A 25916-nucleotide genomic window follows, 5' to 3' on the forward strand; every position below is an offset into this window, starting at 1 on the left:
ATCAAGTGCCTATTTTGAAAAGTTTATGGAAGCTGTATTCATTTCATCATCTCGCCACTAGAGGGAGATGTAATACCTTCTTGTCCTGTGGTTTAAGGATGTTGCTACTCAATGCCCACCTCACAACAAAATATGTTTCCCTGAGGACATCAACCACTTGGCAAAATCAGGTGGAGACACCTCACAGTACTGCTGTGTAATGACAAAGATAATACATATTAAACAGATGTGACACTGCAATTACAATGAATAGGGAGAAATGTGACGCTCAATATTGCCACTGAAAATTTTAAATTTTAGGCCAATTTAAGCTATGGTACAGTTTATGTTAGATATAATTGTTGATCTGAAATATGCTATTTAATTCTATTTTGGAAATATCTGCCTGTTGTCTTGTTATGACGTAAATAGCTGCCCGGAGACGTTGCAAACATGGCCATCAAGTTGCACGACTTCTGTAAACGGACTTTGGTAATAAGATATTAAAATTCAAGGCAGTTTTACTGTTAATAAAGGTCTTGATATATTGAAGAATGACCCACCCAACGTTTCGGAAACTACCAGTTATGTTATTTTACACTGTTTGTCATAATCATATTTGCAGTATAATTGTGCTATTCTCGTGCCAAAATCATCAGAAATTAGCAGATTGGCAGAAAAAATATTGATTAACAACATAGCGAGAGTAACTGCACATCTGTTCTCTCTTGGCCTTTCTTCTCTCTCTTCTGACCCAAAGTTGCCCTCTGCAAGACCTTTTTCTGCAAACCCTTCATGTAATCAGCTGATCCCTTTGTATTTATAGAGACAGGTAAGCATCTTCTCTACTTAGAGATCCTAGAGAGCTAAGACGCGCGCACACATACACACACACACAAAGGCTCTGGCTCAGTGGAGAGGTTGAGAGTCAATTAATCTGTTGAAGTCAAAATGAAATATTCAAATATTCTGTGAACCAAACACGTATAGCAGGACTTTATATAGCTAAATGAAAAAAAAACATTAACAATTAATATAAAAATGCTAGAATATACTGTAAGTCACTTTGGATTCGTCTAAATACATGAATGCAGTGTAAATTTGGTGGCTGAATAATGTGGTTTGGGATGATATTTAAATCATAGAAGCAAAAAATGCCATTTTTTTATGAAATGGGCATAGCATTTGAAGGCTATTGAATAGATACAAGATGGAATGGAAATTGTCCACATTTTAAGGCAGAACTGTGTAAGTTAATATACACTCACCAAAAGGATTATTAGGAACACCATACTTATACTGTGTTTGACCCCCTTTCGCCTTCAGAACTGCCTTAATTCTACAAGGTGCTGAAAGCATTCTTTAGAAATGTTGGCCCATATTGATAGGATAGCATCTTGCAGTTGATGGAGATTTGTGGGATGCATGAAGCTCCCGTTCCACCACATCCCAAAGATGCTCTATTGGGTTGAGATCTGGTGACTCTGAGGGCCATTTTAGTACAGTAAACTTATTGTCATGTTCAACAAACCAATTTGAAATGATTCAAGCTTTGTGACATGGTGCATTATCCTGCTGGAAGTAGCCATCAGAGGATGGGAACATGGTGGTCATAAAGGGATGGATATTGGTCAGAAACAATGCTCAGGTAGGCCGTGGCATTTAAACGATGACCAATTGGCACTAAGGGGCCTAAAGTGTGTGAAGAAAACATCCCCCACACCATTACAACACCATCATAATTGCATTAATGAGAAATTGAACAGGTGTTCCTAGTAATCCTTTAGGTGAGTGTAAGTGTAATGTGTAAAATTGACTTCATGTTGAGTATTTGCGATGTGCTTCATTGTCTTCTGTCTGAGCCTAAACTGTCTGTTATAAAACCAGACATAAATTCATCTCAATAAGATCTAAACACAATATTTAAACTGAACATGACGTGAAAAATGTGTGCATTTTTTATTTTTTTAAATGCTATATAAATCCATACTATTAACCTAAGTGGAACCTTAACTAAGCGAAGCCTAACTTGTACATTAATTATCTTATCATCTCTACTAATTTAACATGCACCTGGCCTTCTGGAAGTACATGTAGTGAAGCAACTACAAGTAACGAAGAACATTTATTAATGTCCACCAGATGGTGTTAAAACAAACAAATGGACATACTTTAAATCCACAGCCCATTCTCGACCAGCCTCCCTCAGGCCTAACTAAAAATCCAGACAACAATTTCATTGAGCAGAAACTCTCACAGACAAAAACATCTGAGTTGTTATAAACCACAAGCAATCTGTTATTCCAGATATAAAATAACTTAGAATTTCAAACACAGAAGCAGACAATTGATGCCCAAAAGATCATCTTCACTTTATAAAACAGGTGAACAACCGTCCAGGCTGAGCGCTTAGAAATGCCTATTTGTCTTTTAAAGTAAAGAGGAAAGCAGATGTGAGACTGGTGAAGAGGAAGACTGGTAATGTTCCTCAGGATCAAGGAACCTTTCTGAGAAGAGCGAACAAATAAAAAGAAATAGTCATGATTTCCTCAGGATGTCAGGCAGCCTCACTGTCAACACTTCTCAAGAGAAAACAGAGGGAGCTTTTTGTTTTAACCATAAAAATCATTAGAGTGATTTTAGTGTGTGTCTCAGGTAGACGTGGATGTGGAGTGGCTGAGGCCGGACGTCTCTCAGACATGAATGATTTTGTATGGTCAGACTTGCAGAATGAAATGTGATCTGACTCAGCACATCACGAACATCAATTCAGATGTTTTATTACTGCGTGTTACTTCAGCTGATGTCATAGGAGCTGCTTCTCTGGAAAATCGAAAAGCAGTCAAGAGAAAAACCTACAATCCCGATTTATATGAATCAGGCCTATTTTATCATGCATCGTATTTTTATGATTTGTTTAAATTTTTATTATACATGCATGCTATAAATTGTAGAAACCAAAGTATACATGGAAAGAAATTGTGATAACCTGGATTTTTATTTTTATTTCATGCTGTCCGTCTGTCACATTGCTGTTGGATGACTTTGTTGAAATTCAACAGATACTCGACTGAAATGGCCATCACACATCTAGAAATGCTGATTAAGCGAAAATGTTAAATGGTCTCTTATTTTTTTCCTACGGCTACAGTATTAAAGGGATAGTTCACGAAAAAATAAAACTTCTATCGTTATCTACTCACTCTTTTGTAAAATCAAATCTGCATTTCTTCCGCAGAACACAAAAGAAGATATTTCAAAAAAATGTTGTTAGCTAATCCCCATTTACTTGCATTGCTTTTCTGTCCATATAATAGAAGTGAATGGGGTCAAGCGCTGTACGGTTCCCAAATTTCTTCAAAATATCTTCTTTAGTGTTCTACGGAAGAAAGAAAGTCATAAAGGTTTGAAATAACAAGAGGATGAGTAAATGATGACAACATTTTAAACTATCGCTTTAAGTCTTGAAGATGTTGGTTTAACATTTCAATTTAGTTATTAATGTTCTGTCGGTTGTATTTTGTTCAAACCCAAGTGTAACTGAAACAGGAAGCAACAAGAAGTGCTTCTGTACCTGCGCTGTTTACATCTTTCCAAATGGTCTATAAATAATCTGACACAGTCTGTATAATACACTTCTACCAGATAGCCTGCTATAGGTCAGCGAAATACACCATATTCAGATATTCCAGGGTGTATTGTGTACGCACGGCTCCAGCTCTTGACACAGGTTTAGGGTTTGAACTGTGTCCCTATGAACTATGTTTGTCTGAACTCAGCTACCACACATTCCATTAAAGTCTGGTAGACACAACGCTACCACCATACACACGTACACCCTATTTATACTTCGTATAAATATCTGTCTTGGGTAATCCGAAGCTGACAGAGCTAAAAACAGGTTGTAAATGATGTCCAAATCTATTTGTGATCTGATCACTGTGAGCACATCCAGAGGCAGTAGGAAACACATGACACATCAAGCTTCCAGCATGTACATAAATGCTGATGCATCAAATCAATGATCATGTAGTAACTGGACAAACACACAACCAACCAAAGAAAATATTTAGGAAGCACATACAGTATGTATGCATTCATATTCATGAATCTTGGTGTGTTTAAGACATTTAGTGACGCAGATCATGAAAAGTGTTAACAAAAGTGGTGGCAGGGATATCCTATAAGAGGCACCAAAGAAAGCAAAAGCATGTTTACATGTGAAAAGAGATGGTCTTTTCGCAAATCTCTGTTAAGTAAATAGAAAGTAAATAGGAAGGAAAAAACTCATAAACCCACGAGGTGAAAAGGAAAACATGAAAAACATCTTTATTTTATTTTTATAACACGTGGGTAAATGCTTCATTCTGATTGAATGTCATGAACGTTCAACCGGTGTGTATTATTTTTAGAGATCTGCTATTTGTACAGATAATAGTATAAATGTGCTCACAAATTACTTGCAACAATATCTTTACATATCTTTATTTCATCAGTTACTTGAGACAAGGTGATGATTTCTTGTGCATTAATAAAAGAACAGTTCAGTCAGGGATGTTAACTAGGCTATATTAAACAATTTAAAATTATACAGAAATATTAAATATATACAGTATGCTTTATTTATTTATTATTTAGCAATTAGAGCAATGACTATAAAATGACAACCTTGTGCAGTACATTACCTTTACATTTATGCATGTATGTATTTCTTTAGCAGACTTGCTTTAAAGCAAAATGTAAAGACAAGTGATAAATCATACAAACATAATACAATGTTGTAAGTGCAAAATAAAATGATAGAAAAACAACTTTGTTTGCTTGGAATGATAAAAAACGAGATGATAAACAGACTTTTTTCAAAATGTAAACTAAAATCCGGAGCTTAAGACCAGTATATACTATGAAAGGTAATTCCTGCCAGATTTCAATAAATTAATTAAATAATTAAAATGAAAACCAGATTAACAATTTCATTATACATAACTGAGCACACGAAAAGCCAAAGTGAAAAACAAAATAAAATAATTGTATTTAAATTTGTACAGTGACAATGCGCTGTCCCTGTCAAATTGAAAAATAAAATGCAATTGGTGATTTAATTTTAACTGAAATCTCGAGGCAAGACTGCCAATATTAAAATTAAAAGGCAAATGTGAAAAAGACACTGCAAATACATTTTTGCAAACGTTTAAATGAATGCTCATGCAATAACAGTGGCACACTTAAAATTAAAATGTAAAGTTTGATTTTATTAATTTTGATTTTATATTTTTTTAATGTAAAACCATACATTTCCAACATCTCATTATGAATAACATGTGCTCTTTAATTCCATTATAACACAATATGTTTTTAATATACGTTTTTTAGTATAAGAACACAGGATTTGAATGCCGCCACAAATATTCCTGGTCTAAATCTGGGACCTGATGTATACATCAAACGCTTCACATCTATTCTTAGCTGCATTCCAGCTTCCCAAAGACCTTTGTTTTCACAGTTTGTTGTGTTCAATGGAGTATGTAAACCAGTGAGGTCAAAGAACAGTTATGGGAACATTCCTTTTTATTTTTTCCACACGTTCATTCATGTAGTGGTTTGATTATCATCACATGATTGTCATCAAATAGAATGATGTTCGCACATGAAGAAATGAATAAAATCTCTAAATTGAGCAGACAACTACTTGTTCTTATTGAGTAACTCCGTTTTACTGCTCAAACTGAATATTAAGGGGCAATGAAACATTACAAGCGAGAGTTGCGTGTAATCACAGCTGTGAGAATTCTGTGTACTTTGAGAAGTCCGGGGAATAAATGAAAGTTTCTGCTCCATTTACTTCAATGACAACATCAGACTTACGGAAAACATTCCGGCCTGTACCTCCCATGCTGAGGCGATATTGTACTTAAATCTCATGCTCCAAATATTATGCCTCTGTATATTCTATGGCACAATTAGATTGGAGGCTTAATGAGTGGCACCCTGTGTCTTTATAAATCAAGCATTTGAACTGCTGGAGTGTTTACTGTGGAAGAGGCCTGAATATAGATCGCGCTTTAATGAGCGATTCTTCCTTAGCTAGAAAAGGCCACTATAACAGACAGCCCCCACCCAGGTCAAAGTGCGCGAAACGGACCCCTGCCCATAATCCATTATGCACACACACATACGCACATGTACACACATAATAACTGTGTAGACTATTCTACTATGTGTGTTTCAACAAATCTATTAAAAGCTCAACTTTAACATTCTGTTTGAGATGTAAAAAGCAGATAAATCTGATAAACACTAAATTAAATCAGACATTAAACAAGACACATGAATATTGCAGGCATGAAAGAAGTAAATGTAGAGTATTAGTTAACTAACCTTGATGGGAGGGTGAATTCCGATTGGGGTACTGCTGAAAACTTGGCCCAATCAGATCTGCTTGTCTGTGATTGGCTGTCCGGTCTACATTATCCTGCTGAGAGAAAAGCCATCAAGTGGTTTTACTTATAGAAAATTGTTTAACATTTGACACACGCAAATACACATTCACATGTTTTATTATGTGTTCCTGTAAGCTGTTCTTAAGTCCTGTGTTTGAAAGCAGGGAACACACATCCTACACATACATCAAATGAAAACCATACATTGAATTTAGGTCGCTTTGCATAAAAGCACTTGTAAAATGAATAAAATGGCCACGTTGCATTAAAAAATATCTAGATTTCGGTTTGGGAAGCATGTAGGCTTAGGTTTAGGGTGGAAGTGGGGTTAGGTGCTCTAACCTAGGTTCTTTGTGCATGTGTCTGCTTCATAACTTTTAAAAAACACACCTTATAAAGGAGAAAAAACGTGTCTCTAGTGGACATTCCACTCGAAGGATGCAGCGATTCATTCCTGGAGCTACGCATTTCACGTTATGCAGAAATGTCTTTTTTTAATTGTTTTTGCTTCAAATTACTTCTCAGCTAATTTTGTTTTTTATAATATTTCAAATTTATGTTTAGTTTTGTTAAAAATTCAGTATTTTAACTTTAAAATAACTTTACAATATGCTTGTATTTGTTTACATTAGTAAATTAATTTGCTAACATGAACTAACAAAGAACACTATAGTTTTTAAGCATGCATTCATTTTTGTTTACGTTAGTCAATGTCAATACAATTGTTTTTGTCACTGTGCATTAACTAATGTAAGGTTACTTAGCTAAAATAACTAGCCCATTCCATTTAATTCAATAACCCTTAATAATGTATTATACCTAATGGCTTTAAGTAAAGTCTTACCATTATATATATATTTTTTAATTATTATTTAATACCACTCCATCCAGGGTGTATCCTGCCTTGATGCCCGATGACTCCTGAGATAGGCACAGGCTCCCCTGACCCGAGGTAGTTCGGATAAGCGGTAGAAAATGGAATGGAATTATTAAATACTAATATTAACATGAACAATTAAGATTAATAAATGCTATATAAGTTGTTTATTGATAGTTCATGCTATCTCATGCATTAGCTACGCAAATACACCTTGTAAAATGTTACCATTTTAGTTTTAGTAAACTATAATATGCCTCAGGCACAAGCTCTTCATTTGATCAGCTGAAACCGCCCATTGTGTTCACGTCTTGAGATCTAAAGTGTCCAGCAGCTGGGAGTCATGTTCCCAGTGGGTTTCTCTGTACATGTTTAAACTACAGGTGGCAGCTACATTCAATTACTCGTCCCTTTCCACAGAAGAGCCTCTCTACTTTCTCACCAGAGGGGAACACTTTAGATTCTTGGATGATGTACCAAAACAAAAGCTTGGTTTGAGCACGGCGGGATAGAGGATTGTGGGATATCTCTTTCAGCACTGATTGGAGCTTTCACAGCACGAGCTGGGAACAGAATGTCCTGTGGCACTTTCCTATTTGGAGATTATGTTGGGAGCGAGACCGCACGACCCAGAATCTGGCTGTGATGTGGCTACAGAACATCAGTAGTTTTAAGGCTTCTGAACGCTAACTAGAATGTTCCAGAAGAAGAGCAATTTTTTTGTTGTCTGGTGTAAATGTGCAGCGGTTGCGAGTGTCGGACACATGCAGCTGTGCGATTATGGTGTTGAATGAAAACAGCAGTTGTGGCTCATGTTTTTGTCAAGCGAATTTTCAAGCGAATTCTTCAAGATGATGGCAACAAAGATTCATCTACTCCACACTTGTATTGCAAGCATTTTTTATTACATCATTACAAGTCAAAACAGTTTAGATTTTAGCGTTTATTGGGAAAGTTCACAAAGTATTGGTAAGATTTTATTTTCAGTCTCTATTTCAACACCGCAAAGCAAAACAGAAATGGGGAACAAGTCTAGACAGATGTACGGAGTTGTCTTTAGTATGGACTAGGGCTGTCACATTTATTAAATAATCCTCTCATTGCAAACATTTAATGTAATCACAATTATTTGACATAATTTTAACTACAAGAACATTTACAGTAAATACTTACCAGTCCTTGATCTGCACTCACTGTTATGTTCAAATTACATTTTCCCATCATTTCAGTTGTATAAGCTTTGTATTTTGAAGTGTCGATAAATTTTCTTTAAGTGATCTATATGAATCTACAAAGACAACACCATCATTTATATCTCAGTTTTATAGTGCTCAAGACAGTCTTTTTTTTAAATCACTTCATAGGGAATGTTATTATTTATGATCATTTATATCATCAAAGGCATTTATACAGATCTTGAACAACTTGAGGGTAAGTAAATGATGACAGATTTTTTTATGGGTAAACTGTCCCTTTAATACATCAGCTTGATTTTATCGGGCCAATAACGATAACAATAAAATGACCCTTTATCGATATCGATATTCTGCATCCTTCATCTTATCCATAGACACAGGAGTTTAAGACATAACCGGCATGCAAATTTAATATAACATATTAATAAAGATCTACTAAATCTAAGAAATTATAGGAATTGTAGAAACACGTTTTTTCAGAATGTAATTGTAAAACAATACATGTGTACATTGGCAGTAGCAGACAGATTAAAACTTCATTAAGAACAGTAATAAGTGGCCAGGGGCTGGGGGGGTTGAACCAGTCGAGTGTGACTGATCTGGTCTAAATTCCTCTCATGTCTGGATTGGGGGAAGCAGCAGTGGTTCTGTCTGACCAAACACAGCAGAAGTCCAGACAGACGGCCCAAAGAACCCAAATATCACTATTTTACTTATTTTACTTTCTGACTAATAGCAGAGGCCATTGTGTTACATACAGTACGGTCATAACATCAGAAACAAGCTGAAACAACACCTGACATCAAAACTTCATCACATTTGGATTTTGTCTCTCACTAGTTATTTTGTTGATGCAACGTGAGGAATGTACAATATTTGTAACCCCAAGGTAAACAAGGTGTTATGTCTTAATCCCTTAGTGTTACTGGACATGATATTTAAAAGCAAAAGGCATTTTTTATATTTTTATTCAACAATGATAATTGAGTTACAGTCAGGCAGGAATGTAACACCATATAGATTGTAACTGTATGTCATAGCTATTGATTGTACATGTGCTGAAGTCATAACCCTGCAAATGCTGTTAATTCTAGATCTAGTTTCTACTAACAGGTGCATGCAATAAATAACCACAAAGCTGTTTATTAGGGTTCACGAATCTCCTGAACATGACTTGGCTTAACTTGTTCTCCTTACTGTAACACATAAGGTGCTTAACGTAAATATGCTTACTTCAAGCATTTCGTGTTTGGATTTTGTTGCCTGTGCTACTATAAATATTGAGGTATGGAAAGGTGAGGTATGAGTCTTGCTAAGATGGTCAGGCTTTTTGGTCAGAGAACAGATTACAATGTGAAAACAGACCCTCATTCATAAATATACTCAACACAGCTCAAGGCAGCTGGTTGTATCAAAAAAGGTTGACAAAACAAGAAAAATAAAATAGCAGAAATTTACTCTGAAAAAGTAATTACTAATGACATATTCAATAGTTTAATTAGATTAATGAACAAATCACTCTCTCCAAAAAGTATTTAATTACTTATTACTAATTACTTTCTATATCGTATACCAACCTTGATTACATAAGTGATTTAAGGATATGCATTAAACAGCTCTTTTAATTCATTCAAAAATATATATATATAACTACATATATATATATATAACCCTACATTTTGATGTCAACTCCAGTGTTGCAAACACATATGTGACCCTGGATCACAAAACCAGTCTTAAGTAGCACGGAACATTTTTAGTAAAAGACAAAAATACATTGTATGGGTTAAAATTATTGTTATTTTTAATGCCAAAAATCATTAGGATATTAAGTAAAGATCATGTTCCATGAAGATATTTTATAAATATCCTACCTACAATATATAAAAACTTTATTTAGAAATTAAATGGCCACAGTGCCCTTGATTATCAACTTCAAAGGCAATTTTCTCAATATTTAGATTTTTTTGTACTCTCAGATTCCTGAGTTTTAAACGGTTGTATCTCAGCCAGATATTGTCATATTCCTACAAATCATACATCAATAGAAAGCTTATTTGTTCAGCATTGAGATTATTTACAAATCTCATTTTCAAAAAAATGACCCATAAGACTGGTTTCGTTGTCCAGGGTCACATATATTACACAAAGTATTTAGATTTATTACATCAGATGTAACTAATTCAATTACAGAAAAAAAGAGTAATCTCTAACTTTACTTTTTTCACGGGAAAAGTAATTAAATTACAGTAACTTATTTACTTAGTAACTAGTTACACCCAACACTGACCAGAAAGAGTTATTTTAAAGGGTAGGCTGAATTTAAGAACATGCTCACACATCTCCAACAAAACTCACAGCATGCGGTTCATGTCCGAAGTCTTTTAGCGCTGGAACGGCTCCATATATCAGTTTCAAACAATCTCCAAATCCAGCGTTATATCCACCGTTTATATAACATTCATTACCCAAATGCAGTGAACAAACAAACACCTGAACGTTGCGAACGTATGCTCTCTCTCTCTCTTCTGCACACAAGTGAAAGTTATGTCTGTGCATGCTCCATCTCCTGCTTTTCTTGTTGCCGCGTGGGAGTGCCGTGTGCTTTTCCAGGAGAATTGTCCAATAAGGGACTAAGAAAAATTGTTATGAAACAGCTATATATGTTCAAGTATATAACTGTTACTTTGACACAAGCTGTCAAACTGGCTTGATAAGAACTTTAAACGAGTGGCAGGCCAAATGCACCATTACTACATCAAAGTATTATGAGAGAGATTTGAAAGCAGTAATGTCCAGTAGCTCTCAAGCTACTTTTGATGTCATACAACCAATCAATCTGCCCAGAGTCGCGTAATGCTGAACAAAGCAGAAAAAGTGGAAACCATGAATATTGCACACATGGCGCCACAGATAGGCATCCTTCTTCACACATCAAGAAGGAACGTTTCACTGGTTAAACCTGCAAATTTCTCTCGATTCAGACATTGTTGGAAACATTTGAGATAATGTAAATACACAGATGAACAAAATGATGTTACACCCTGTTGCTGTCGCTTCGGTCCTTCACCTGAGGGCCCCATTTTGCACTGTGTTTCTGCCTGTGATTTAATCAAGGACTCCATATCCCATCATGCATTCTGCTTTGTGATAGTCGACAGGTTTCACATGTTTAATTTTCTGTTTGTCCATTCACTTGTGCATATATTGCCTTTGTCTTCAGTAGTTGTCGATCGTTGTTTAATGTTATGCCTTGTTTTGTCTGTTCTGTTTGTTATAGTACCTGCTTGTGTTTCTCATTGTTTTCTAAATTCTATGTTACTCGTTGGACTTTATTAAAGGATATAACTTCATTTGGATCCACTGCCTGTTTTCCTGCCAGCCCACTCATAACAGAATGATCAACCAACAACGGATTCAGCAGATCTTGTTACCCCAGGAGTCCGCTTACTCATTCTACGCCAGGGTTGCCAACCCTTGAAGATCACACACAGGATTTCTTGGACCTAGCCCACCAAACGCACTTTCCAGATAAGTCCCTTATAGGTTTTACCGCTCCAGTCTTAATGATCCACTTAAAACTCAGCTCAGCAGTTATGATCCTCAAGGGAGCCCGCTCGCAAGATGGCCGCCAGTGCAGAGCCCACTTGCAAGATGGCCGCCCACCCAGAGCCTCCAGCTGTTATGAAAGCAACACTAAATTATTCAGCTACAATAGATGACACACCCATGTTCCCAATCCCAGGTGTCATAGATGACACTCCAGTGTTTCCTGTCATCATGGACACCAAACCACAGTTCCCAGTCATCATGAGTGTTGCGTGTGAGATCGGTGAGAGCGGTGGGCATCCCATGGCCTTCAGCAGTGAAGGAGGAGGAATCCACTCCTGAGTAAATTTGTATCCAAGAGTCCATTCATAAGTCTATTTAAGTCAAAGAGCCTGTTCTTGAACCAAGTCCAGTCCATGAATCCGTTCCTGAGCCAAGTCCATACAAAGAGTTTGTTTCCGAGTCTGGTCAAGTCCAGGGTCAAGAGAAAAACAAAAACTCTGTGAGATATTTCAAGAAACATCTGAGGAAGACGCAGAACTCCTAGGTTGCTAATTGTTTTATTATCACAACCCTTTGTTGTTGTTTTTCCAGGGGGGGAGAATGTGACAGTGCAGAAAATAGCCACAACCCTATTTTGCTTTCACTTTGAGGAAATGGGCGGAGTCATGTAATCAACAGCGGAAGGATGTAGATAAAAGGAAATGTGTTTGTACGAAAGAAAGAAAAGAAAGGAACGCGTCATCAAGTGTGTGGATTGAATGGATTGCAGGGAGAAACGGTCGAAGATGAGCGCTTATTGAAATAGTGTCTCCTGTGAGTGAGATCTGGTGTGTGGTGGAGTTTATGATACTTCTCAAAAATACACTTCAAGATTAACTGTTTGGAGTAGCTGAAAAACTTGGCGAGTTTTGGGTGTCTACTCCACCTGCTCTGCCTCTGCTCTTTTAGCCAACCTCTGTCCTGCCTCCAACACCATGGCTGCCTCCTTCAGCTCAGTTACCTCTGTCTCTGGTCCTGCTCTGGTTGCCACCCACTAAACTGCTGACTCCACCATTGCCGCCGTCCTCCAGTTTCATCACTTCTGCCTCCGGTTCTGCCCTGGAATCAACCTCCTACTCTGCCGGCATTGCCTCCAGCTCCGCCCTGGACTCCACCTCCTGATCTGCTGGCTCTTCCTCCAGCGCTGCCCTGGACTCCACCTCCTGCTCTGCCTGCTCTACCTCCACCGCCGCCCTGGACTCCACCATCTGCTCTGCCTCCATTAACACCCTGGATTCCGCCTTGAGGTCAGCCTTGATCTCCTCCAAGCACTCCTCTTCTGCCTCCCGTGCCATCCCAGGGCCCTGGCCCGCCAACCCTCCCACGGTTCCACCTACACTCCACTGTCCTCCTGAACTGGTATTTTGCGGACATCAGGAATCGGCCATTTATGTCACAACCTGTTGCTGGCGCCCCGGCTTTCCACCTGAGGACGAAATGTTGCTCTGTGTTTCTGGCTCTGTTTTGGTTTAAGACTCAATTCCCCATAATTAATTGTCTAGTTTTTGTCTTTTGTTTTCACTCGTGCCCCATTTCCTGTTTGTCCCTGCATCTGTGTATATATACTGTAACTCTTTTATTCAGTTGTCAGTGGTCAATCAATGATTTTTTGGATCTTGTGTTAGTCTGTGGACTTTAATGAAGCATCTCAAACTGCACTTGGATCCACTCCCTGTTTTCCTTGCCCTGCTTGTAACAATAGAAAACTGTGCTTATAATGCAAAAACGCATCATATTGTTGCTTCAAATAAGAAATGGCTTGGATAAGAAAATCATACATAAATACACTTACTGTCATGACTACGATCTGATCGACCCGACTATGTATTCTTTGTGATCATGTGCTTTGTTTAGCATGCATGTTTTGACAGGCGGCCAAACGCACTCCTGTCATTTGCCTTATCCAGTAATCATCTTTACTCACCTGTTCCTCATTTTTCCATCCTTTGGTTGCTATTTATTCCCTGTTTTGTATTTGACTGTCTAGTTTCACTGACGCTTGTTTTCTCAGCACTTAATCTAGTCTTGTCGAGTATATATTAGTGAGTATCGCCACCTCAGCATTTTGTGTAATTTTTCATTTAGTTGTCTAAAGTCTCATGAAGATTCCATTGCTACTGCCTTTTCCTCGGCCTCTGGTATTTATCACCCTGCGCCTCGTTACCATCTGCCCCGGTCTCTCCACGGTCCCAGCACCTCTAGCTCCTTTCGGAGCCGCCGCTGGTTGGCTGGCCACGGATCCTCTCTCCTTCTGCAGTGCCTTGGAACTTGGCTCGGCGATGCCCTTACACTGCTGTGGGGTGTTGTATGTGGTTCTCCGGCGCTGGACTTGGCTTCTGCCGCCCCTAGAACTCAAATCCGATGAGAATTTGCGTTGCTGCTGTTTGTAGCTCGCTGCCGACTGGCGCAGGACTCGGCATCTGTCGTGCATTGAACTTGACTGTGAACTCTCCACCTCTGCACTCCAGCTCGAGCCTCACATGTGAACCCTGACTTCTTTCCTGACACTTACTGGTCTAGGTCACAAGAGACCGCAAAAGAGACATGTCTTAATGGGTTTAAAAAGTATTTGCACACAACTTTAATTAAGATATCATTCATGTCTAGTGTAAATGTCGTGGGACATGTTTTTTGCTTAGGAGTTTTTTTTTAAATAACATTTGAAAAAGTGATAGTGATTTAATATGATAAAGCATAGCAATAGCCACACTACGTTAAGTATCACTGCACAGCACCTATAGCTGATCATTATTAGACATAGTATATACTGGGTATATTATGCAGTCAACTTCCATAATTAATGCTAGAAACAATAGTTCAATCTGAATGGTCTAATATTGTCTTGTCATGAGCCGGTCCCATTAGATCCTGAAAAGTGTTTTTATTTCAATTATAAAATCAGACTAAATCAGACACACCCAGAAAATAACTAAAGACCCTCATGCAAAATCCTCAAGTTCCAGGAAATACATAAAACAAGAATTCTGATTTCCAAGAACAAGGAACCATATGCTGTCTAAAGTCCCTCTTGATTCACTCTGAAAACACCTATAAAACTTAAGGGGCAAAATGTATTGCTCGGAAAAAAAACGATGCATTAGCAGAAAAGGCCCCTGCCTAATGGCCAAAGCAGGATGAGGCAAAAGCCAATATGGCTGGCGAGCTAATGACAAACCCACATTTCTGGAGCAGTACATCTTCAGCTGATAAAAGGTACAGCAATATACAAGCTTCTGATTCAGCTCGATCCCAAGAATAATAGAGACGGTGAGAGCGGTGTTCACACATTCAGAGCCATTCAAACAGTGGCTCATCATCTTAATTGAGAGCACAAAGGCGAGAGGCGCAGCTCAATAAAAGCCAGTTCAGCAGTTCTTTTAAAACAGAAGTTTGCGAGTTCTCCTTGAAGGACCGTGGCAGACTTCCAGTCCCCCTGCCTTAGCCAAGCCTGGAACACGTCCCAGAATCCCACTTACTTACCAGACTTACACAGACAGATGCATGCGGCTGACTGCTGGTTATTTACCTGCTTCCAAAATCCGCTGCCTTTCCACTCCCCCCAGATACAAAAAATGCACTACAAGGTTATGACTGCCTCATCTTTCTAAGCATCTGTAAGATATTTGTTTTTTCTAGTGCTTCAAATCTATTAATCATGATTATAAATAAATCTTTGTTGTGAAGAAAAAAATCGTTGTTTATATAATACTGTATATGTGTGTGCTGTGTATATGAATATATGAATACACAGAGATACATGACCTTCCCGCCTAAGGCTGGTCTCTCCCGAAATTTTGATCTCCCTTTTAATCAACATTGGACTTAGTTCCTCGCCACTGAGCCGTGTTGGCTTGCTCACCAGGAGACTGCTGATATTAGATTAGTTTAGGGTTCAGTTAATTCCATAAACATTGCTTTATTAAAATGGTATTACTCTTTCTATACCATGTACTGTACAAAATTCTCAATAGCTTTCCTGTGGCTCAGTGGTTAGAGCATGGCGCTAGCAACGCCAAGGTCATGGTTTCCATCCTAGGGATTGCACATAGTCAGACACAAATGTATAGGACAATGCAAGTCGGTTTGCATAAAAGTGTCTTCCAAATGCAAAAAAATGTAAATAAATATATATATTTAGAATGAAAATTCTGTTTAAACATAAGTTAATATGTGTATATACACATGTATGTGGGTGCATTTATAAATACATTAAATATACAAGCCACACACATATTGTAACAGGATGGACAACAGATGAGGTAAGATGCAAAACTCAATCTTTATTGTGAAACCTCTAACAAGGGTAGACCACTTGTACATACTGTGTAGGGTTACATTTAGACAAGACAATGATGGTGGAAAAATAATATGTTTATAAAGTGTCCGGTGATGAGGGAGATGTCTGGCAGGTGAGGATTATGTCTGATACAAGACAGGTGAGGGAATGCAGAGGATCGTGAGAAATGAAGTCCAATGGGATATACGGCGAGAACAGGCAGGGAAACAGATGGGGCTGTGACACATATATTATATAAACACAAACATTCATTTTGGAATCGAATTATCACGATTAACTGATTTGACAGCAATAGTTTTTTCAGAGATCTGTAGCTTCTTTAACCATAAGCAATTCTGTGGACTTTTTATAATATGCTTTTCAATATCAATTTATTTTGTCAATTTACATGTACAAGATTGTATAAATTGCAACACCGGATTAGTCTGTCATAGTTGATCAGACTTAAAAGAATCATTTTTGTCCTCTTTGTTTTTAGTTTCATGATATCAAAATAGACTATTCTTATATTTTTATTTTTCATGTAATATTGCACTGCTTATTATCAACAATTTATTTTTGTGAGTTTTCTAATTCATTTGTCCTCATAATCTAATCAAAATCCGAAAGGGCGTAAATATGCAATTTCCAACAATACAATGAATTCCCAAATGTCGAAATCTAGCTACGCACTACATTTTTCTCATTCAAGAAGCCGTCACTCTCATACATACATCAGCATCACAACTTACGTATCTTTCCAACTGAATTCGACAAGCCCTGAGACATAAAAGTGCCCATAGAAATGCCATTATAAAAACTTTCCTTGACATGCATCACTAAGCTGACCATTTAATTGGAGCATCTTGGATGATAAAATCCTATAGGAGCGAAACCAGAAGACTTGTTGTACCCATGCCAGCTCTCCACAAGCTGATGGCCCGACTGATATTTCCCAGTGAGTTTAAACTGCCGTACGTGGATGCAGACAATGCCAAAGAGAGGCCTTCTCAAGCAGGCAGTTAATCCAGCGAGTGAGGCCAGAGTTTGGATCCTCTCATACTAGTTTACACCATGTGAATCCAATGCGTTCATCTGAAAGGGATGCATACTGATGCCATAGCCATTCACTGGCCCTCCATCTTCATTCATGATCAAGACTTTAAATCTACAGCTCATGACAAGTACATTGAAAATACACAGAAGCCTTCTTTATTTCCTGCTCTCCCTCTTGCTCTCTTTCTCAAACGCTCGCTGTTGTTTGCAATGAACTTTAATGCAATGAACAAATGGGGACTGCTTCTCTTATTTTTCCTTTTTGAAATATTGTATAAGATATTTGGGGCTCTCTGTGTTCAGACTCACAAAAATACCAGCTTGCTATAAAAAGTGACAGATTTTGATATGAACTTCTGAACGATACCTTTCTGTTCATATTTTTTTTTAAACATCGATATGCAAATAACAAATGTCATATAACTGTTTGTAAATAGTCTATTTATGAATGTAAAGAGAGACATCTAAGACAAAGATGATGCAAACTATTAAGTCTGTATAGCTTTGCACCAAATGAATATTGTGAAAACGTTTATGTAAAATTATGGTGCAGCTTCAGAGTAATTCAGTTGTTTTGATTCATTTGTAATTAAAAGGCAGGCTAAACATACTAAAAATAAAGCTGATGCTGTGTATATCTCAACAGAACAAACACAAACAATGTTTTACCTGGAAATTTGGATGGTGCAGAAAATAATCTGGACATCCGGCCAGAGCCATAATACTCGTTCTGAAATGTCTCTCTGTCAGATATCGCATTCACCTCAGACAGATGAGGTAATAGTCTGAAAAAAGAAACAACAAAAGATCTTAGTTATACATCAAACATTTATTCAAGGTAAAAAAAGCAATCTCTTGCTTAGTTGAGTCTAGGTGGCAACTACTAATATAGCACAGAGCACTTCTTAACCCAAATAGTTCCACAGGGTCAGAAAACAACATGAGATTGAGAGAAATGCAGAGGGAAATACAGAATCTGAACGGACGCTGACCAATCACGCAGCCCCGGGGTTACATTAAACGAAATCCATTCTATTAAAAAAAATAAAGAAATAAAAAAGCCAGAAGATCAGAACATGCCAAAAAAGCATGAGCTCTGAACATTTTCACTGACCTCCAAAATTACATATTCACTCATATAATGGGATCTTGTTTTTAAAGGGGTCATATGGTTCAAATACGTGTTTTTCGGTATCCTTGTTGTATTAAAAATTAGACACGTAAAATTGAAAAAATTTAAGCGTCGCAACAAAAATGCATTCAAACTAAAAGCGAACGCTCACCTAGACCTGCCTGAAACGCCTCTAGTAACCACACCCCCACAAATCTACGTCAGTTCATGGTATGATTTGACTAAGACCAACCAAATGTATACGCAAGTTAGGTGGGCGTACCTAGAACAATCGCTTTTGATGTTTCAAATATGGTAAGAGGCGTGACATATCTGTCACACGCTCGCAGTATTCGACCATCGCAATGGTTGACTTGCTAATCATAGAACACCTCGCTTTTCAGAGCATACAAACATGCACAGTAAGTGGAAAATACAGCATTTTTAACCTTAAATCGTGTATACACATTGCATTACATCTAAAACAGACAATTATATTAGTTTTAGCAGTATCATATGACCCCTTTAATTATGTAGAGTAGTAAAGTCAATCCTATGGCTTCTTTTTGTTGATTCATCATTTTTATATTCTTATACTGGATTTTGGAAAAAGTAACCCTTTTAATCTAAACATACATCTATTTCCGAAAATGTACATCAAACTAGTGTTAGTTTAGAAGGGTGTCTTTTGCAGCTATGGGATTCCTTTTGGAATCGTTCCATATTCCAACATGGCAAAAATCACAAGTTTGTTCACACACAGGTAATAGCCCATGTCTCCTCAACAATTCACTTGATTCAAACACAATTTCCCTAGCAGTCATAAGTGTTTTCCTGTAGCTCAGTGGTATGAGCATTGCAAGGTTGTGGGTTCGATCCCAGGGGATTCCACATACCTATGTATAAATGTATAGGATATTGCAGTTAAATCGCTTTGGATTAAAGCGTCTGCCAAATACATAAATGTAAATGAGTGGCATAGCTAGGGCCATAGCTTGTCTGGCTTAGCCCCCTAAATATTCTTCACATCGGCACAGAGTGGAGTCAATGTCAGAAGCGGAGTACAAGGTGTGTGCATTAACATGACATCTGCATCTTTGTCATTCTTTGTTCTAAATGCAGATGCAATATAATGCGGGAGCGATACAAGACCCTTTCCCATCCACTATAAAAAGTTTTGTCTGCGTTCACCCCTCGTCACACTTCACACTAATGACGGCATACTCTAGAAAACGACCATGATGATATTGTAGCGAACAGAAATGTGTCATTATGATTAAGTTCTGTTTAATTTTGCTACATCTAGTTATAGAGAGCTGACGGTAGTTTTGAGAGCAGGGTAGACGACGGGCAGATAGAGATAGTTTAGCCTGGTGCAGCTGTGTTATTCATTGTTTTGAGTTCCGAGTGAACAAAAGTGTACCTAGATGCTCTTTGTCGTTTTTCAGATGCTTCAGTATTTTTATTATTTAGTTAAAACATATTGTTGATATGACAGATGAACACCCAGTCGTGCAAAGGAGTGACAGCACTCGTTCTAATCAGAATGAATGGCAGGGAAACACCATCAAGTAATTCCTTCTACTAAATAATCATTCATTTGCAGTATAATATGGATTTATTGTCACTTTGAATTATATGAGTTGCAGATTGATCGATAAACGTTATACTATTTTAATAAGAATAACTTGTCTTTCTTTCTTAATTATTTATTTTAGTAATGTACACAGTATGAGGTTCTATATAAATATATATCCTCATTGGAGGCTGAGCCCCCCTAATATTGAAAACCTAGAATCTCCCCAGAAATATTCCATAATAGGTAAGAAAAATCCTTAAATTTAATTATTTGGGTTACCATATTTAGTTTAAATCCCTTTCCCGAAGTAAGAGCCACTAAAATTGTGGGATGTTTCCACGTTCCTTAAAGACCCTTTTCACCCCTGGGATTACATAATGGAGTCAGGTCTGCACGTTTCTCGCTGTCCAATCCAGTAACTAAAGAGTCAGCAGACCCCGGGGGATGATGTCATCGCTGTTAATCATGTGATTCACTTCCCGGTTCTTTTGGTATCTGCTTTCATTCGGTTCGAATCAGCATTCAAGGCTTCCTGGACTACACTTGCCCACCAACATCCCAGGTCTCTGAGGGAGAACAGAAAGACCCTTTTATTACTATAAAGTTCAGAAAGACGTGAAATATTTTTTTATTAATATAATTAATGTTTTCAAAAAGCTATGTGGAGCAAAGACAGTTTTTTTGAGGTAACTTAAGCCCTATTCGCACAGGATTGGTATTATCTTGGGACCTCGTGTGATTTATAAATGACCTCCGCAGATCTGTATGTCATGTGGCACATTTGCACAGGATAAGTGAAGCCCGTGATTTTACTTAAATTTCCTGACTTATTTCCCAGATGTGATGACAAGTCTTTGAGCAGAGTTCAATTCTTCAATCTGGTTGCATCTGCAGCAATCCACTTTGTGGTTTAAATCGCATTGTGTTGTTCAGATCACAAACACCATGTACAAGTAATGTGCATAATTGGTTTTAATGTGTCAGTTTAAACATAGGACAAAACATTTTGTTAATATGCTATATATTATTTGTGTAAATATGCAGGAAAGCCACAGTTCTGCTGTACACTTTTTATACGATTTTTGACTTTTAATTATGGACTATAGAAAGATCAACAGACACCGAGATAAAGATGTAAAGATGGATGTGTGTGCTTGTTTGTTTGTTCGACAGACATTCCCAGCACAAAATCATAATTGTACTGCGAGGTATGACGGCGTCATAAGTTTGTTGCAAGTTTAACAACGGGAAAAAATGGCCGGTGTGCCCTGTGCATGGTCTCAAAGGGTTATTTTCTTAGTGGGAATTGGGTGTGTTTAGGCAAAACGTTCAGTAAAGCAACCAGTCTCATTTCCCATTCCCTTTCAGAGACAGTTGCGGTCGTGTCATTGTGGATCCGCTACGTGTCGGAATTTAACAGGGCAAAAACTGAACGCTTCTCTATCGAGTAAACAGCACACATTATTATTGTGTACATAAAGTCGGACTTGTATGTTTATATACACAATAATAATCTTTTATATTGTAGTCCTTTCGTTTATAACATTTGGCTTGTTTGTGTGCTGCTGGGAGTCCCTCTGTGTGCAAATAGCAGATTGTATGCGCGTTCTATATGCGCATATTACTAACGCAATCTTTAAATAACCCAAACATATTGCGCCATTGGTTTTAGACCAGGTTTTAGTTGGTGAATAGCCGTTATATTTCAGTGTCCTCAAAATAGAAATGCGTACCTTGTTTTCAGACCAGCACGCCTATATGCGCAAAAATGGACAAAGATATATTTGCAATTTAAATAGCCTGGCTCATGATGTGAAAATTATAACTGTGACGGACTCAAACTAGCAAAAAAAACACTTGCGTCGCGCCTGCCACCGTATTGCACTGGGTTCATGATAGGGCCCTATAAATTCATGAGTTGGATACTATGAAACACACCACTCACTAAGACAAAATGTCTTAGATCTATGAAAATCCAACGCTCGGTAGAAGTTTGTTTGTTACCTTATGTTGTCAATTGTGATGCCTTGTCAAAACAGCTTCTAACCTCTCAACCATAACAAATCTTCTGTCATCCCAACGTCACTCCACTTCACCTTTATTCCTGATCACGTATTACATCATAAACAAGACCAGTAGGATATATATACTTTCATTATACTCAAAGATTATATGTACAACAGGAACACAGAATCTCCAATAAAACATATTCATGAATAACCTTTAGCTCTAAAAAAATATCTGAGATTTCATCTCACTTTCTTGAGAGACTACACTAGCAGTTCTTGCGTCAGACTGGTGACACAAATCCACCACCGCTGTCCTCAGGTCCAGTTTAAACTTCTCCATGTGGTTGTCAGAGTCCTTGAAACCACTGAGTAATGTGAGGCTGTCACCGGGTGGGGAGAGAGGACGGCCTGCCCTGTTACGCAATCTTAAGCAACAGCGAGCGAGCCATCCTGGCTGCATCTCAAGCTCGACTCTTCCTGAACGCATCTGCACATTCAGCGGGTGTCTTACAGTTTTGGCATTATAAAATAAATCTCGTGGCTTGTAATCATGTGTGACACGGAGAGGAATGGAACAGTAAATCCTTTAATGCAGAAAACATCACAGCTATGCCCTAAAGTATGTACAGAGATTCATCAGACTGGCTAGAAAACTCACATTGAGAGGAATGTGGCACTTAAATGCCACGGGAATGGCTTTCAAAAATGAGAAGAGAATATTTCACGAATGACAGAATGTCGGTCAAAATGACAGGAATGAATGACATCTGAAAAACTGACACAGAGAAAGGCAGTAACATAACTTGCAAAGGGAAATGTGTTGACTTTCAAGCGGCATTTGGTGCATTCGCTCCCCTCCCAGATTGCCTGCGTTCTACAGGCTAAAAATGGCCATTCTTTCTAAATGAAGCAAACGTGTAAACATTTTGGGTTATTTTTAGGGCTGACCGTCCTGTATCAAAACACACTCCAAGCACAGTGTGGTCTTTACTTAAATGTTCAATCTTTGACCTTCATCCTCCATTGAAACACTTAATCAAAAAATAATAATCATACTAAATTCCTAATCCTTTACCAAAGCAGAAAAAAACCAAGATGAGATCCACCCAATAAAGCTTAAAATCCATTTACATCACTTAGAAAGAATTGTAGTCCTCACTCCAACATTCCCATGCAACATCCTAGGAATACTCTAGAGACCATTCGTCCGAATGCACCATCTTCTCTGGAATGCTGGGAGCACATTCTTTCCACATAGGGTACAGGGAGGAGAGCCACTAAATGGAATGCATTGATTTGTAGAGCAAAGTGTAGCGATGAGACGAGCTGAAAATAGGACAGCAGTAAAGGGTGAAAGAGAGTGTCTGGTAGGGAAGGACGCCGGAATGTGAGCCGTTCTGTCCAGCTGGGTTGTCCAGAGGCAAAGGGGCCTTCCCAAATAAAGCAGGTTATGAATATTTGTGAGCTATTTCCCACACCCCTCTTGTCTGACTCCTCCCGCGTGAGATAAGAACGGGCCTTTCTTGAGCTGGATAGGGGGTTAAGAACAATTCCATCTTTGCAAGCAATTATCTCATGTCTTCTTCTGGAACTTCACCAAAAAGACGAGGAAAGCAAAACATTACACTACCAGGATAACAGATTCCTGGAGGGAAAACTGTAGAATTATACATTTCAAAGCAAAGTGACGTTTAATGTGAAAAACAAACGCAGAAAAAATCAGCGTTCAAGCAAGAACAGTCAGAGGAAGATAAGCTACCCAGAGATTTCCAGCAGGTCTATGGACATTACAGCTCCTCGAAGAAAGGAAAATGAAACACGAGAACATCAATCAACATGAGAAGATTGATACATTAATAAACTTGATAGACTGTGATGGTATTTTAGACATCTGATAATGGTACCTAACAGATTTTAATACCCAACTAAATCTCTAAGCATTGTTTGGGTAAAGCCAGCCAAACCTAACCTAGCACATCAAACTGAGAGCATCCCCACAGCATATTTCGCCATTTTTGGGATGTTTTCGGGGAATTCTTTGTGTCAGCGACTGGAAAATCCATAAAAAGAGAAAATGGATGTTGTTCAGTACATTCCCAGAAGAAGACATGCCGTATTCTGCTGAGGCATCGGGACCGATTCATCTTCATAGCCAGTCACTAGAATAGTGAATAGTAAAACGTGTTGGGAAATATGTTACGTGTTTAAGTGGTGCCAGAAACAATCCATCATTATTATTGTCTGACCATTTATACACGCATGCATGCCTTCTTGAGTTATTACAGCCCATGACCTTTGCACAACGGAAGCAGAAAGCTTCATTCTACTTCTTCTATTCAAAAGGGGAGAAGTATCTTTAGATAGGGTCTAATGCCTCCACCTACTGCCAAAAAAACGAATAGTTAGTAGATATTTTCCCCATTAAGTAGTGTTTGTTAAAACATGAACACTTGCTACTTGCTCTGAAGTATATACTTTTCTTAAGGTTACCAGAGGGAGAGATAAAATGACTTGTGCAACATCTGTGCCACTGAACCAGATGTTATATAGGAGGTACAGTTAGCTATAAACATTTTCAAAGTTTAACTTGCTCAGCAAGATAGTTTACACAATCCGACAATACTTAGAATGCACATAATGTGTGTTGTGTTAAGACACAGTAGTCGTTATAAAGCTTTAAAAATATATTACATTAATATTTACAAGCAAACCAAGGCTAAGAAACCACCACAGTGCATTTATTATAGAATATGAAGATATTAGTATGCCAATTGCTTAGGTACTTTAGTACCTGAATCAACTCAAATCTAGTGTTTAAGATATGGACTTGAGATACACCATTGACTCTAAATCTGGGTCAGTTGTGTTATTGGCCACATCCATTTCCACCTCTTATGTAAGGTGCATGGAGAAATTCAGGCTAAAAGTGCAGGAGAGCATTCCTGGACACTTTCTTGAAGGAGAAGTTAGCAGGACAAAGCAGAGGGATATCAGATGACTGCTCAGTCTACATTATTTCCCCGCAAACGTTTTATTTCGCAACACCCAGCTTTGTGTCAAGATACTTGTACGTACATGTAGACTCAGAAATGCTAAAAGAGTGTAGATTAGACCATCTGCCAACTATTTTCCAAAGCACTTGCTGCATTTATAGTGGAGTGATGTGTAGTTTTATTTCAATTGGATTAACATTCTTATTTACATATACACAAAGTCAGTATTAGAAAACTGAAGTGTTCTGATAAACGTGTTTTTATTCCAGAATAGTGCAATGCATAAGGCGTGCATTTTTAAAAGCTTTACTTCAGCAAAGTACAAACAGTAGCTACAATAAAAATAAGTGAAAAACTGGTAGTAATTCGGTCGGATAACAAAACCCTATCAAATCCAGTGCTGAATCATATAAAGTTAAGGATGATAGAGAAAGTAAGCATAATATCTGAATATGAGCATGTGAACAACGGTCACACCTCAGTTGCTCAACCTAATAATGCCATTCTTCTTGAGCCAGAATGCAGAGGACGCTATAAGAAAACATGACGTCATCAGGATGGCTGAATGAGCAACCAGGGAGAATAGCTTTTGGAAACATAGACAATTGCTAATTGGATGAGAAATTCATTGGGCAATGAAGAACAGACTCTTATGCAATCTGAATGATGAATGGAAGTTCTTACGTTTGTGCATGTTTGCTGTTAGGGTGGCCGTAATTGGTTCCTTCTTTAACAGCGGCAATGAGCACATCCAAACCATATGTCACTATAAGGTCTACTTGAATTTATAGTTCGATTTATATAATTAA

At 37.9% G+C, this 25916-nt stretch overlaps 1 protein-coding gene across 9 annotated transcripts in view; it reads right to left on the reverse strand.

Annotated features, from left to right (window-relative positions):
* grb10b (growth factor receptor-bound protein 10b) overlaps window positions 1–25916 on the reverse strand; it is a 73072-nt gene that overhangs the window by 43451 nt on the left and 3705 nt on the right. For 4 of the 9 annotated variants that reach the window (XM_056762048.1, XM_056762050.1, XM_056762043.1 and 1 more), the window contains exons 2-4: window positions 20385–20671; window positions 18085–18200; window positions 6358–6454 (exon numbers count right to left, since the gene is read on the reverse strand). In XM_056762048.1, coding sequence (XP_056618026.1) covers window positions 6358–6454; window positions 18085–18174 — 187 coding nt within the window. In that variant the 5' untranslated portion in view covers window positions 18175–18200; window positions 20385–20671. The remainder of the gene's footprint in view (window positions 1–6357; window positions 6455–18084; window positions 18201–20384; window positions 20672–25916) is intronic. The other 5 variants (XM_056762051.1, XM_056762047.1, XM_056762046.1 and 2 more) reach the window with 3 other exon arrangements.

The sequence above is a fragment of the Triplophysa dalaica genome, chromosome 12 (genome assembly GCF_015846415.1).
Source record: "Triplophysa dalaica isolate WHDGS20190420 chromosome 12, ASM1584641v1, whole genome shotgun sequence".
Lineage (NCBI taxonomy): Eukaryota > Metazoa > Chordata > Actinopteri > Cypriniformes > Nemacheilidae > Triplophysa > Triplophysa dalaica.